Raw genomic sequence first — 16,542 nt, forward strand, 5'->3', positions numbered from 1 at the left:
CGACGCCTGAGAGATTCGAACTCTCGCGGGGAAACCCCATGTACTTAGCAGGCACACGCCTTAACCACTCGGCCAAAGCGTCGATTTGTTAATTTGTCTCCGCGAATACATATATATACCAGTGCATTAATGAGTTCAGACTCTTTACAGTTGGATTTTATTTCTTGTATGTATCCATGTTTATTTATACAGAAATCACAAAACTCGATTTTCTTCTTTGCAGTTGAATTTAATCTTATGGTTTTTGTAATAATATCGTTACTCACAAAATTTAGAGTTTGTCAAGGATATAGACAACAATCATAAATTTGATGAAGAAAATGGTTGACTGAAACAAAACTACCCATAAATAAATAAGTAATTTTTTCTTTGTTGAAAAGCAACAATAAATTATTAGAAAAGAATGAGAAAAGTACAATTAGTACTCGACCCTCCAAATGGGGAAAAGTACAAGGGATACTCGATCCACCAAGAGACAAATTACCTCCTAATAAAGAAGACAAATGAGAGTTCGAGAACCATCTCCAAAAATTGACTTTAATATCATTTACTAAATCTTCTATTAAAACATTCTTATTTGTAAAAATTCTACCGTTTCTAGCCTTCAAAATCTTTCATATTGTAGTGTGCCATATCAACATCAAACCATGGCGATGCTTTTTGTTGAGAGGAGAGGAAGAGAAATAATCACAAAGGGTGGTGATGGAGCCGGAAAGCACCACACCTATTCCACCCATTTGAAAATTTGGTACCAAATCGAACTCGAGAACTTACATATACAAAATAAATGGTCCTCCACCTACAAGGTACCCGGACACCAAACACAAGACGCTACCAAACCATCATTAAGGATTCTCCTTTTTAAAATATTTCCTCTTGTAGAAAGTCTTCCATGCAATAGTTTAAACTTTAGGCGAAGCAAAACTCTTTCAATTAGCTTTCAAAACCCTTCGAGTTTCCATAATTAAAATACACTCTGGTAAGAATTTTTTGTTAAGAGACATATACCGAATTAACCAGAAAAAATTCAGAATAGTCAAGTACCCAAATCCAACAGTCATCTTCAAGGCCAATGAAAAACCCCTCAATCCAGCCTCATAACTCTTGGAATAAATCTTTTTTCTCATTTAAAGAAATTCCTCTACCACTTGAAATCCCAACTCCGTGGTCCTTCCCTCGCGGATCTCATCTCGCTAATGCTATAAGATTTTTGGACGGACAGGAAAATAATATTGGAAAGACTTCTCTACGCGAGGCGTTCAACAACCAAACATCATTCCAAAAGAAGGTATGATCGCCATTGCCTATGTTCTTTTCACAAACTCGGAGAACCAATTTTGATCTTTCCATCTCACCTTCCCAAGTTCACATAAGTCTTTCCACCAAATAGAAACATTTTTGTGAAAAGTTTGAGAGAAAGGGTCATGGAAGTTGGGATATAACACTTTTTCTATAAAAGAAATTGAGAAACAGTACGACTTATAATTCATGCAAATCTGTCACCAGGCAAATAAGGCAAAACAAATTCACGCAGTATAATCTAATAGTATGTCCACATCTCCTTTATTGCATATAACTTTAGTTGTATTAGTGTAGCACAACACATGCAATGTAGAAAGTGTTTGCCGAATGTAAACAAGATCTTAACATTAGACCCCACGACACACCGTAACATCAAAATTCAAAGCCTGATGGTGAAATTTAAATTGCATTGCATAAGACTAGGGGTAAGATAGTTAACTAACGAGCGGAAATGGTGAGACCAAAAATAAAATCATAAAATTTATGTCTTTCTTTTAATTAATAAAATTGAGTAAACACATCATGACCTTCATCAACAAGGGGAAAATAAAACAGCCAATTTCCTGGCTGAAAGAAGCGGGAAACGGTCAGGGATGGGTCTGCATCCAAGGGCTCTTGAAGATATTAAGGGTGTTTAAAACTGAACAAATCTAATAGAAAATTGCATGACCGAACCAATTTAAACCAAAATCGTAAAAGAGTGTGTTTGGTTTGGATGAATTTATGTAATTTATCTATTTAAAGTTTGGTTTGAGTTGTGGTTTTTATTTTAACAATGAAACCAAACCTCAACATAAAAGACCCAATTTGACCTAATACTTAACATGGTATGTTTCTTATTTTGCTGTAATGCAACATACTAATGCTAAAATTAGCAATTTATACATGATATGTACTCTTATACATTATTACTATCCCTTAATCTTCAACCCCATGTGCTTACTTACTAGATCGTCACAATGTTTTCATGTACACCACCTCCGTTGTGGAGCTATCAGCCAATCACCACCATTTTTAGCACTCACTTAGCTCTTATGTCGTATTTCTTAGGTTCGGTAAGGACCAATAACTTTAAAAGAAATTTGAACAACTAACTAAATATATTGTACTATTTTATTTCACTATTTCAAAGTTGTTCAGTAGACTCTAAAAATGTTTAAATGAACTTATTTCAATACTATTTTAAAGTTGCTCAGTAGACTCTAAAAATATTTTAATGTACTTATTTCAATTTTTGTTTAATTTAATATGACGTCTTGAGTTTGAATTCAGTCATAAAACATAACAATAATGTTTTTTTTTAAAGATCAACAATGATAAATGTGGATATCTATTCCACCTAGAATTTGAATTTTGACTCCCCGTTAGAATTCATTTTTTAATAAATAAATAAATACGTATACGGTTATGTACCAAAAAAAAAAAAACGTATACGAGAACCTTTATATACCAATCACTTTACATAATCTAAATAGAGTAAAGAAAAGTAAAGGAAATGTCAAATGTTTGATAAAGACCAAAGATCTACTTATGTTTTTTTTTTTTGGCAAGAAGATCTAGTTATAAGTTATACTTATAGCCAATGCTTAATTCGACTATGCTGTATAATTCAGAAGAAAAAACTCTACTAAAATGAGTTGTTTATTGCCATAATCTAATCTTCATGGCTAATGAGAGTGACAGTTTTTGTGGTAGCACAATCTTAAATAAGGTGGATTAACTACTAACTACTGTGCCGATAGCTTGATTAAGTTTTTTTCCCCCCTAAATAGGATCACTTGTTTAAGTTGGAGCTAAGGAAAATGATAGATTAATTGTGCTTCATAATTCATCGACTAATATAGATAACATTTTATTAGCTGACACTTCATTTGTAAGCTTCTATTTTACAAACATTTGATCATATGTACTCCCTCCGGTCACATTTATGAACAATTTTTGTTTTTTTAGATTCATTAAATAAGTACATATCTAGACTATATTATTTATATTTTAGATACATCACTTATTTAATGATTTTGAAAAAGTAAAAGTTGTTTATAAATGTGACCGGAGGGAGTACAAATGGAGCGACTCTTTTATGGGCACAATCTTAAATGAAAAATATTTGGACACACTCACATCAAATAAAAAAAATATTAAAAAATAAATAAAAATATTAAATGATGTTGATTGACGTGATTAAATTATTTTTATTTTTTTCATTTGGTGTGCTCAAATGTTTTTGATTTGAAATTGTGACTACAAAAGATTTGCGCCAGTACAAATGAGGATTTATCTTACATCAATTAGGATTGAGATTCCCTTGCCTTAGGAGAATTAGGTAGTTACATGTGATTGATGATCAAAGACGTACGGTTCAAATCACACATATACAAATTGAGATCAGACGATCAAAAACATTAACAACGTCGCACAAAAAAAGTTATTAGCTAAAGTGATACTAAAAATCATTTTAACAATGATGTACATCAACCTATTTGGGTTGGTCTTGCGATGTTGACTTGAAATCTTGAAGTGTGCTCCTCCTTAAAGTATCAAGTTCGATTATTTTCTGTGTCAATTTGGATAAACCATTTTAGTTTATGAAAAAAACAATGATGTATACGTGTTAGGATATGGAGGGTTAGGAACTTCCACAAGTTACATATGACCACAGATACGATTTGTTTAGTTAGCTCAATTTGCATGATTGAGTTCTCATTAAATAAGGGTCCATTCACACTACTCAAAGTCATCGTCAATGTTCGTTATTTCCATCATGAGTTGTGTTAAAGAGTGAATTTTCCTACAATTAGCGCTTCAACATGTGTTAGGAAAATGTAGCCTACACTAGTAATGAGGCAAAAGTGTTTGTATCACTCTTTCTAGAGAGAGACACAATATGAAAACCATGTTGTAAATGTAAAGAGTAAACTATCTTTATATATGCAAGAGTAATTGCCAATATGTTTTTCGGCATGAGTGTTTGTATCACTCTTTCTAGAGAGAGACACAATATGAAAACCATGTTGTAAATGTAAAGAGTAAACTATCTTTATATATGCAAGAGTAATTGCCAATATGTTTTTCGGCATGTAAAGCCTTAATTAATTATGATTGCTACTTGTTAATTTCTTCTTCCCCTTTTCAGTAATTAAGGTGTCTTCAGTTAATTAAACTTTCTAAGTTTTGGAATCTCAACTAACTCATTATCAATCATGCATCAAAGAGCTTTTGCTTAATAAGAGTGCATTGATTTTTTTTTTTCCATATATTTTATAAAATATTATTTGGGAGAGGTGTTGTTATTTCATACTTCATTTCTTGCAAGAAAGTTGTAGTAATGTGAGAATTCAAATCATACTAGGAAATAAAAACCCTGGATATTTTGTTAGAAAAATTCTTTTACTATATTTTTAGAACCGTCTTCTTTTTAATTATGTATTTATTAGAAGATTCTTTATACTATTTTTTTGTTTTCAAAGTTCAAGTTTGTGGAAAATGTTTTATTGAGTGAGTTAGAGAAACCTTAAAAAAAAAGGGAACAGAAAGAGTAAATAAATTTTAAGAAATAAATCAAGCATTACCGTTACAAAAATAATATATTTTCATGCATTGATTATGATCAAGTATAATTAAATGTTTGTCCAAAGTATAATAAAAACAATTAAATGTAAAATTGACATATGACAGATGAAGAGTGGCTGTCAACTTAATCAAACATGAATAGTCTGAGTATATAATAAATTAAAAACAATATGATGATTATTCAACTCAATAATTCGCCATAAATATTTTTAAAACATAGCAGTTCTAGTACAACTTTCTTGTTATAAAGATTTTAGCGGCAAAACTCATACACATTACATGTTAAAAAGTAAATAATTCTAAATTCAAACATGCGTGCTAGCATATCAAATATCCATGCAGCTAGTGACCAAAAATATTGCATAAGTACCACTGAACCAGCAGCACTAACTATAGTTCTAGTAAAAGTTGTGAGTAAAGAGTGAAAGTTTATGTAAATCAGTGAAAAGTATATATAGTGAAAAAACCAACTCCATTAACTACAAACCAACCAGAAAAATAAAGGATTCAAATATTTTTGTGTGTAAAGGTTGTATTTGTTCTCATATATCAAAGTTGGTATTGGTTGTAAATATACAAAATTCATTCACCTCTCTTTTCTTCTTTTTTGATGAAAGTAAAATTGTGCAGTAAGTAACAGTAATCCAGGCATGAAAACATGAACAAGCATTAACTTTGACATTTAATGCTTCCAACTACACTTACCCCATTTTCATAAGTAGCAGTTTTAGCTCATTTATTGCACCCTCTTTCTATGTCCTTGCCGGTCACCACCCTCTAAACCACCCTTCAACAATCCATTTTCTGTTTGTTTTCTTCTTCTAACAATTCATATATCTCTTATAGTCTTTACCTACAAAAAAAGAAAATGGTGCAACAAGAGTTTCTACCAACTTTTACAAAATGTGTGTTTCATTACAAGTTTAAGGACAATAGCTTCACTTGATAAAGAATTGGAACTTGAAGCTAGCTTTTTCATCTTGGTAAGTTCAATGACCTTTCTCTTTTCACCTTCCAAAATGTATACAAGATCCACTAAAAAAACCTTTGTTTTTGCCTGCAAATAAGCCCTAGAAACCCACTATGAAGATTCTGATTTTGCTAACTATTTTACACACCCCCACCTTTTTTTTAGTCCTTTTGTTCTACATTACAAGTTTTCCATGAAAACTTTTGGAAAAAAACCATATCTTTGTAGATGAAGTTTTTTAGTCTTTTTCTGAACTCCTTAAACAACAATATTTGTCATGTTTCTTGCTGAGTAATCAATAGGTATATTTTATTCATCAAATGAAAGGTGGAAGTCAACAAGAGTATGTGATGTCTCAAGTCCAACCAACATTATTAGTAAAAATTCAACCTTTTTGGTTATAAAATAAAAGTTTTTGAGTCTCTAGGTATCATGGGGTTCTCAAGAAAACAATTCTCAACCTACCTTTTGAATACTATTTTATTTGAGGTTGTTGTTTTTTCATGGTTATGGTCAAAAGTAACTGGTCTTGGTTCCATGTCATCAATTGCTGTCTCTTATGGAGATAAAGGTTCTGCTTTCTGTGGCTTGAAATCAGATGGATCTCACACTGTGACATGTTATGGAAGGAACTCAGCCATAGTTTATGGAACACCATCTCAGTTTCCATTCCTTGGTCTAACTTCTGGTGATGGTTTTGTTTGTGGACTTTTAATGAGTTCAAATCAACCATATTGTTGGGGAAGTAGTAGCCATATAGAAATGGGTGTGCCACAACCTATGTTTAAGGATGCTCAGTACTTAGAAATTAGTGCCGGCGATTATCATGTTTGTGGATTGAGGAAACCTTTGACAGGAAGACACAGGAACTTTTCTTTTGTTGATTGTTGGGGATACAATATGACAAAGAACTATGTGTTTGATGGACAGATTCAATCGATTTCGGCAGGTTCTGAGTTCAATTGTGGACTTTTTTCGCAGAATCGGACGGTATTTTGTTGGGGTGATGAGGTTAGTACTCAAGTTATTAGGTTGATTCCACAAGGAATGAGGTTTCAGAAGGTGTCTTGTGGAGGGTATCATGTATGTGGAATCTTGGAAGGTGTGAATTCTAGAACTGTTTGTTGGGGGAGAAGTTTGGATTTGGAGGAAGAAATTTCATTGATACCTAATCAAGGACAAGGTGGTAATGTTGAGTTGGCTCCAAATGATCCTATGCTTTCTGTTGTTGGAGGAAAGTTTCATGCTTGTGGCATTAAGAGCTATGATCATGGAGTGATTTGTTGGGGGTTAAATTTGAAAACAAGCACAAAAGTTCCTAAAGGGATTAAAGTGTTTGACATTGCAGCTGGTGATTATTTTACCTGTGGAATTCTTGTTGCAAAATCTCTTGAATCTATTTGTTGGGGTGTTGGATTTCCAACTTCTCTACCTTTGGCTGTTTCACCGAGAACAAGAAAGTGTTTGTCTGCACCTTGTCCTCCAAGTTACTATGAAATTGAAAAGGATCAACAAAATGGTCTAATTTGTCAAGATCCAAATTCTCACCTTTGTGTTCCATGCAGTGGTGTTTGTCCTGATGAAATGTATCAGAAAAGTGGTTGCAATTTGAAATCTGATATACTATGCGAATATAATTGTTCTGTTTGTTCTTCACCTGAATGCTTCTCAAACTGTTCCTCCTCTTCTTCCAATGCTGCTAACGGTGGGAAGAAAAATGAAAGATTTTGGTCTATGCAGTTGATAGTTATTGTTGGTGAGATAGTATTTGCTGTTTTTATAGTCAGTGCTGTCTCTATTACCGCGGTTATGTATGTTCGCTACAAGCTAAGAGATTGTGAGTGTTCAACAAGACCGTTAAACTCGATGAAGAGACTCAATGTTAGTTCTTCGGTTCAAAAGGATAACGGTAAGGTTCGACCGGACGCGGAGGAGATCAAGATAAGAAGGGCTCAGAAGTTCTCCTATGAGGAACTTGAAAATGCAACCTGTGGATTCAAAGAAGAATCAATTGTTGGGAAAGGAAGTTTTTCATGTGTGTTCAAAGGTGTTCTCAAAGATGGAACAGTTGTTGCTGTTAAAAGGGCTATTATGTCTCCAAACATGCAGAAAAATTCCAAAGAGTTTCACACAGAACTTGACTTGTTATCTAGGTTGAACCATGCTCATTTGCTCAACCTATTAGGCTATTGTGAAGAAGGAGGTGAAAGACTACTTGTATATGAGTACATGGCACATGGATCATTGCATCAACACCTTCATGGCAAAAACAAAGAGTTGAAAGAGCAATTAGATTGGATCAGAAGGGTAACAATTGCGGTCCAAGCAGCTCGAGGAATCGAATATCTCCACGGCTATGCATGCCCACCGGTGATTCATAGAGACATCAAATCTTCAAACATACTCATTGATGAAGAACACAATGCAAGAGTTTCGGATTTCGGTTTGTCATTACTAGGTCCAACAGATAGTAGCTCCCCACTGGCCGAGTTACCGGCCGGAACACTTGGTTATCTTGATCCTGAATACTATAGACTTCACTACCTCACAACAAAGTCAGATGTTTATAGCTTTGGTGTTCTACTATTAGAAATTCTAAGTGGTAGAAAAGCTATTGATATGCAATACGAAGAAGGTAACATTGTTCAATGGTCAGTTCCATTAATAAAATCAGGTGATATAGCTTCGATTTTAGACCCTTGTTTGAAACCACCTTCGGATATTGAAGCATTGAGAAGAATAGCAAATGTTGCTTGTAAATGTGTGAGAATGAGAGGTAAAGATAGGCCTTCAATGGACAAAGTAACAACAAGTTTGGAAAGAGCTTTAGCAATGTTAATGGGAAGTCCTTGTATTGATCAACCAATTTTGCCAACTGAGGTTGTTTTAGGAAGTAATAGAATGCATAAGAAAACATCTCAAAGGTCTTCAAATCGGTCGGCTTCAGAAATCGATGTAGTCGAAGGTGAAGATCAAAGGTTTGAGTTTAGAGCACCTTCTTGGATAACTTTTCCAAGTGTAACTTCTTCTCAAAGAAGAAAGTCTTCAGGGTCAGAAGGTGAAGTTGAAGTGAAGATTGTTGAAGGAAGAAACTATGGTAATGTTGTTGGTGGTGGAGGTGATGTTTTGAGAAGTCTTGAGGAAGAAATTGGTCCTGCTTCTCCTCAAGAGAGACTCTTCTTGCAACACAACTTCTAATTTTGGAGGAAGCAATGATTATGTTGCAAAGAATATGCTATTAGTGGCTACGTTAATTTAGTGTTGAATGTAATTTTTTTGTTTAACTTTTTCTGTAATTGAGTTTGATTATGAATGCAAATGTGACATTATTTAGTTTTGTAATTGTATTGTATCTTCTGAGAGCTATAGTTTAGAATATTAGTGGAGCTTTCATTCTTTGATGCAATGTATTGTAATGTAACTTTCATCTCATTTTATTGACTGTAAAGCTTATTAGCTGTGTCAAAATATATAACAACATTGTTTTTGCTTCATTTTTTTAACTAAAAAGATCATGAAATGGTTATTTTATAACCTCTGAAGAAATGATAATTTTGGTTTATGTTGTTATGGAATAATTGAGAGCCAAAATTATGCAAAAAAAAAAAAGATACAACTTATGAAAAATGAAATTATGCAAAAAAATTATTTGCCCTCACGCAGGATCGAACTACGGACCTCCAGTTTACAAGACTGGCGCTCTACCACTGAGCTATAAGGGCTTGTTGTTGAAAAGATTCATCCGCATATCTATATAACGTAATATAAAATGTAATAAATGACTAATACAATACATGAATTTACATTTCTGTATTTGAGTACTTGTACTTTCCTTGAGTAGATGTGTAATTTTATCTTTTGGTTATCCTTTCGTGAAGGTGTTGTCTCTGGTAAGAATGTAAGACAAGATACAAGAGTCCTCTTAAATTGTTTGATAAAAAAGACACATGGACTAAAGGACAAAATCACAGTAAACAACATTAAATTTTGATTGTAAAGCTATTTCCTTATTCCAATTTCGGTATCCTCTTTGCTCATCAATTGACTTGTGGATTATGGGTTTATGAGACCTACTATAGTCAAAATTGTTGTGCTTGTAAAAGTCAAAGAAATTATCCATAATAATTGAGCAACAGTGAAGAGTGAAGACTATACATTCGTGCCTCTCTTGTACCATTGATGACGAGATACAAGGTTGTTGGGATTTCAAAATTGGTTCATTCCTTTTGTATTATGCACAATTTGTGCATTATTTCAACTATGACTTATAAGCAAGGTTTTGCAAATCGAGTGTTAAAACGTAAATTCGCCCGAGTTTACGTTTTTAGGTGGCAAAATCGTGTAAACTCGGAGGTAAACTTGTTTTTGGTAAAATCGGGAAGTTGACTGAGTTTGACCGAGTTAACACGGCTTAAAATCGGTAAAATTGGGTAAAATCGTCCGAGTTTGCGAGTTTACCTTTTAAAAACAATTTTTTTAAGTCGGTTTTCAATTAAAATCCGATTCATTTTTGAAGCTCGGCCCATTATCACAGTGTTATGAACGCGCGACGCTTCTTTTCTTCTTCTAAAAAACGTACAACACAACGTTTCTCTTCTCTTCTCCTTCATCATCGTTCTCTAAACTGAAACCCTAACCTTCTTCTCATTAACTTGTTTATTTTTTGCAAAGTTTTATTAACAACTTTGGAAAATTCCTTTTTGGATGGCTTAGAAACTTATGATTTTGTGCGTTAATTTTTGTATTTTGATGCTAAGTTGAGCATAACGTTTTATTATGGTAGTTCGGTATATTTTCCCTTTGTAATTAAGTCATATTTTGTACTATTGACCTATTTACAATATTATATATATATATATATATATATGGGGTTTGCTAGGATACACCCACTAGTTTTTATTAAGGTGTGTTTTAGCAAAGATATAACTAAAAAGTTGTTAAATACACCTTAAGGTGAATGTTGCTAAAACACACCTTCTAAAAAATAAGTGGGTGTATGTTAGCAACTTCTATAGGCATTTGCTAGGATACACCCACTTATTTTTTAGAAGGTGTGTTTTAGCAAGTTATAACTAAAAAGTAGTTAAATACACCTTAAGGTGTAGCTTGCTAAAACACTCCCACATAAAAACTAGTGGGTGTGTTCTAGCAAATCCCTATATATATATATATATATATATATATATATATATATATATATATATATATATATATATATATATATATATATATATATATATATATATATATCATGCATACAATAAATTTTATATAACTTTAATTTTAGGTAAACTCGTACGAGTTCTCGTGTCGAGTTTACCTAGACAAAACGAGTTGAGGTAAACTCTCGAGTTGCAAAACCTTGCTTGTAAGCTTAATGCTAGTTGTCTTATTCAAAGTTGATGGGGGAATGCCCATACATTATGTGAACACTGAACACATTGTTTCGTATTGAATCTATCTAATATTTAAATGAAGATGTTTTAAGTAACCTTAAAAAGCCTGTGGAACATTTCATGTTTAGAGGCGCAGGTATGACTATGAGCGTTGTCGTTATACTACAACAACCAACAACAACAACCAAGCTTTATCCCACTAAGTGATGTCGTTAGACTCTTTAAAGAAAAACCAGCCATGAATCAAATTTACAAAATTAACCATGGAATAAGAAAATTCTATCATGGGAATGACATGCTTGTGCTTGCTGTGAGTCGTCATATTGATAGCATTAATTCACAAGAATGGACTCAGAGGACGACCTGTACATTGACTGAACTAGTCTCTTCTAACAACTAAAGTATCAAGCATATAAAGCAATCCAATGAATATTGAATTCCATTGAACTTAACAAACTGAACTACAGAACTCACTTGCACCTAAAGCTGGACTGAGTTACAAGTTCAATGGTCAGCAACTATATTATTGCACAATTTATCTACCATCATTCATTCACTGATAAAGAATTACGAGTCTAGATAACAGCCAATTGAAACTGACCCTCTTGTTCTTTAGCTTCCATCTCCTTCACACTCTCTACTATGTGCTGTATCTTCTTTGAAACAGCTTCATTATGCTCCTCGATGTACTCATATAACAAGTCAAGGTTCCTTTTATAGGTTTCAGCTCGCTTTTTCTCTATAGCCAACTGTTGAGTTAGTTCTCGAACTCTGTCGTGTCCACTCTGGAAATTGCATAAAAACAAATATGTAAGACGTGGGGGGGGGGGGGGGGGGGACTGAAAAGGGGTCCCAAAGACATGTAACATGAATTGCTCAAGTTACTTGTACATAAGTATCAATTTGCTGTTGCCAAAATATTTACCTGGCAAAATTACTCCAGAAACTCGAAGTATCGATTTGGGAAGATAAAAAAGAGAGTTAAAGAACTAATCCAACACTCTAAGTTAAGTGCATAGACCCCCGGGAGTAATTTTACCTATTTTTCATGTGTATGGATTGATACAGAACCTCGAAGATAAATTAAAATGGAAATCAATAAGCATAGATATAAACATTGAAGTCTTTGGTTAGTTTCTCTTCTTGCATAAACAAGTGTAAGTTATAAACAGTACTACAAATATGATTGATGAACATCTTAATAAAAATCAGTGATGAGATCCTTTAAATTCTAATGGTTTCAGAAGTACCTCGATGATTTTTCATTGTAAAAAATAAAAAACTATGCCCATTTAAGGGCCTTTTGGTTTTTTATTTCCATCTCTCCTTTCATTTAATCTTTTCACTTTTAATAAAAATGCCACACTGTTTTACTATGTTTCATGTTTTTAAATAAAGATTTGTACAGGAAAGAGTGAAAAAAAAAAAAAAAGGGGGACATAAACCAAACAGACCATACACTTTTCTAGAACTGCAAATAACTGGTAGAACATGACTAACCGGATATTGCTCATAAACGAAGTCCCTTCTGCCTCTTCCAGGTGTCAGAGGATGTGTGTGCTCTTTTACAAACTTTGTTATAGACCATAGACCAGAATTTAATTTCCTCACCATAATCATTGCCCTGCAACCAACCCTTGTTTCTGCCCTTTGCCTTACAATCTTTTCCCGCTTGTCAGGCATTCTGAAACCTTCTTTGTTACAAACTAGAGCCCGCCCAATAACAGATCCATCACGCCTTGATCTTGAGAGCTTACTTACACGTATGACGAATCCAACACGTGTAGCATATGAATTATAAAATGCATGTGCTTCAGCTTCGGATACAAACTCCTGGCCGATGTAGGGTTCATCAATTGTTCTCATAACCGATGTTACAGGAACTATTGAGGTGATTTGGTCCACTCCAGAAGAATCTTGAGTCATATTATCATCTTGATCCTGTTCATCAGTTGGATCGAAAGAACTGCATTCAATTATTTCTTTGTCAGCTATGCTACTATTGACCTCTCCAATAGTAGCATTTGCTAATGCCTCACCATTACTGGAGTCACCAATCTCAATCTCCACTGCACCAACAAAAAATTTGATATAAGACTTTCATTGCCGAGTGATACTCTACAGAGCGGTGTATAAAATAGATGAAATGCTGCTTCAGTGATGATAAAAATTATGAAAGAACTGAAGAAGAAACATATCGTATTAATTCCAAAATTATCCTTTTTGGAAACCCTATGGTTTAAACTAAATACTACAGTAGAAACTCTTTAATTTAATACTCGGTAAATTAATAAACTCTCTAAAATAATAAATTTGTCCGGTCCTGACTTGGGCCAATGTAAAAAATTGAAAAACTCGATAAAATAATAAGATAATAATTTTTTCGGAGATCCCTTTATAATTTTTGGCCCCAAGTAAATCATAAATTAATAATTCATAGAAACTGAAAAAAAATATATTAAGAATACATTGAACACATTTGTTCCTCTTGTTTACATTTACTGTACTTCAAAAGTCATTATTGTTTTCCAATGCATGTGAACACAGTAGTTACTAATTTACGTTGAGTCTCAAGGTTCGCTGCAACGTAATTCTAAGAGACATAGACTAATTTGCCTTTTTATTTGGTATGTACAGTATAATTACTTAAAAACTCTTTAAATTAATAATTATTAATTTATCGATAAATTAATAACCCTTTAAATTAATAAATTTCTCCAGTCCCGACGTTATTAATTTATAGAGTTTTTACTGTACAATGAATCAAAGAGAGAAAACCATACAAGTCAAAGTTGCTAATACAGGAAACCCTATGAATGACACTAAATATTTGACAAATACCCTCCACTTCAACAAATAAAACCGATTATTAATAATAATTTCCCCTGCCCTAATTTCTTATAAGAAAAAAAAAACAAATAAAACCGATTACTAGTTAAGTTAGCATGCTGAATCCAAAAAGACTTTGCACAAAATCAAAGCGAAGGAAAAATTCACATATTTCTGAAGTACAACAACAAACATGCCATAAAGATCAGTCAACTTAAAACAAATATAACAAAGCCCAAAAACATAAATGAAAAAAAGAAAAAGAAAAAAATTGACAATCTTTAGGTAAAGCTTAATGGCATCCAGATGGTTATTTTCATATTTTTGAAAAAAAGTTAATCTTAATAGATTAATAAATTTTGGATTTGATAAAACTTAACGGCATCCAGAATTCCAGATGGTTATTACTGAGTTATAAGGTCTCAAAAATATGTTCTTCATGATTTCTCCCAGCTCAAACATAGAAGAAAGACAGCGCAACAACTAAAACATTACAACTCAAAATACCTATTTATTACTAAAAGAAGCAAGCAAATTGTATTCTCTGTTTGTTCTCCACATTTCAGCAGCTTATTGTAAATCAAATATAAATAATGCTACACAGGCAAACAAAAAATGCTAGAATTTTGCAAAAATTAGACCACATTTTTTAGAATGGTTATGAACCAACTAACCCATCAATAGTAAACAAGCAAGCCAATTGTAAAAAAATCTTCAATTTGATAAGCACTGTTAAACAACCCATCATATCATAATGAACCTTTACCCCCAAAATTAAACAGCACAAACAATAGGGTACACCCAAAAGGTGCATAATGCAGTATATCTCTACATAATCCAAGCAAAATTGAATTAATGGGTTTAATTAACCTATGTTAAAACCTCCATAAGTATTGTGATAAAATCAGATTAACAAAATTAACAAACAAAAACAAAAAAAGCTCGAATTTTGAGTTACTTAGCTCATTCTATTTGAAATTCTATAGACAAATTGAAAGAAAAGAGATTCAGTAGATTCAATATAAGACACGTAATGCAGTAATTGAAAAGAAACTAAAAAACCCTAAAATTGAAAATCGAAATTGAATTGAGTTACGAAATGGGAAAAAAAGAGAAGCTTACTGAGAAATTAGTGTGATGCAAATTGAAGGAATTGAAATGGTGAATTTGAAAAATAAATTGAATTTATTTATTTTTGGTTCTTTTTTTGTGTTTGGTTCAGAGAAGATTCACTCAGAACATAGATGAAGGATTCGATCAGGTATGGAAAGATGTATGTAGCTTTCTGTGTACCGTATAAAATGGGCCTGGGTCTATTTTTTCGAAAATTGCTTAATAGGCCCCCTTAAAGTTTGTTTGATAAATTGATTGATTAAAGCATTTTTTTTCTATGTGTTAACCCCTAGTCAAAATTGGATTCTTTTGTACAATTCGTCATATGGAAAGTTCATTAGTCATTTGAGTTCAATCACTTGATTGTTAATTAAATGGTGTACATGTAGAATGAAATGTGTGTATCACTATTCGACAATCAATAAAAATTAAAGTCTTCGGCAAGATCGAACATAAACTTAGCAAAACGATGTTTAAAAATTGTTTGGGATTTGCGCTCCTTTCATGTTGATATTATGTACTCCCTCCATCTCAAATTAGGTATCCTTTTGAGTTTTACACAGTTATTAAGAAAATGATTAATAGTGTTGATTTTAATGGTAAATTATGTTTAATTTATTATAGCACCCTTATTAATTAAAGTCAGTGCGGTAGTTAGATAATTGAAATGAAATAAATAAGGTTATGTTAGTGAAAAGGAATAATAAATGTTGTATTATCATTATAAAATGAACAAATAATTTGAGATAGAGAAAATAGTTAAGATGACACTTATTATAAGACGAAGGAAGTATTTAATTAACCATGAAACAAATTTCGTCAATCGTCCAATCCAAAAAAAATTGTTTATCAAAAATCTCTAAAAAAATTTAAAAACAAAATCATTTTATTTTTAAAAATCAAAACAAAGCACCCTTTTGTAAGTAAAAAAAAAAACATATGGGATCATCATAATATATCTTGACTGATCTTTTATGTTACATATAAACCTCAACTTAAGGGAGATAGTCTTAGAGACAGTTGCTATCGGTATAAATTGTCACTCCATTAACTATAGCAATCGTCCTTTTAACTTTTAAGTTAAGGTTTATATGTAATATGTAAAAGATCAGTCAACATATGCGGAAGCATGTAGAGTTTTACCTTTTACCGCCTGACGCACAACCATATGCTAAAGCCATTAGCATCATTAAAATGAAGACAACTCTCCTGTTTAATCTTTTTTTTTTTTGTTGTTTTGATGCTTTTGCGGAGTGAATGATAGGATGATGAAGTTAGTGAGTGTAAGTTTAAATTTATAGTTTTTTTTTCCTATGCCCAGCCACCCCACCATACTCATGCTATCAATACATTACTTGATAT

At 32.6% G+C, this 16,542-nt stretch overlaps 2 protein-coding genes and 2 non-coding genes across 4 annotated transcripts; 1 reads left to right on the forward strand and 3 right to left on the reverse strand.

Moving 5' to 3' along the window:
- TRNAS-GCU (transfer RNA serine (anticodon GCU)) lies at nucleotides 1-82 on the reverse strand. Its single transcript has one exon. It is a non-coding gene; the product is annotated as a tRNA-Ser (tRNA).
- Nucleotides 83-5,358: 5,276 nt separating this feature from the next.
- LOC146951083 (serine/threonine-protein kinase-like protein ACR4) lies at nucleotides 5,359-9,336 on the forward strand. The gene has a single exon (XM_085747044.1). The coding sequence runs from the start codon at nucleotides 6,275-6,277 to the stop codon at nucleotides 9,038-9,040; it is 2,766 nt and encodes a 921-aa protein (XP_085603170.1). The 5' UTR covers nucleotides 5,359-6,274; the 3' UTR covers nucleotides 9,041-9,336.
- Nucleotides 9,337-9,492: 156 nt separating this feature from the next.
- On the reverse strand, nucleotides 9,493-9,564 carry TRNAT-UGU (transfer RNA threonine (anticodon UGU)). The gene has a single exon. It is a non-coding gene; the product is annotated as a tRNA-Thr (tRNA).
- A 1,922-nt stretch (nucleotides 9,565-11,486) lies between these two features.
- On the reverse strand, nucleotides 11,487-15,313 carry LOC146951085 (uncharacterized). The gene is made up of 3 exons (XM_085747045.1): nucleotides 15,190-15,313; nucleotides 12,739-13,307; nucleotides 11,487-12,023 (listed from the first exon to the last, which is right to left on the reverse strand). Coding segments are annotated over exons 1-3 (780 nt in total). The 5' UTR covers nucleotides 15,191-15,313; the 3' UTR covers nucleotides 11,487-11,813.
- Between the last annotated feature and the right edge of the window lie 1,229 nt (nucleotides 15,314-16,542).

Source organism: Medicago sativa, chromosome 2 (genome assembly GCF_051527215.1).
Source record: "Medicago sativa cultivar Bolivia chromosome 2, Bolivia_mono, whole genome shotgun sequence".
Lineage (NCBI taxonomy): Eukaryota > Viridiplantae > Streptophyta > Magnoliopsida > Fabales > Fabaceae > Medicago > Medicago sativa.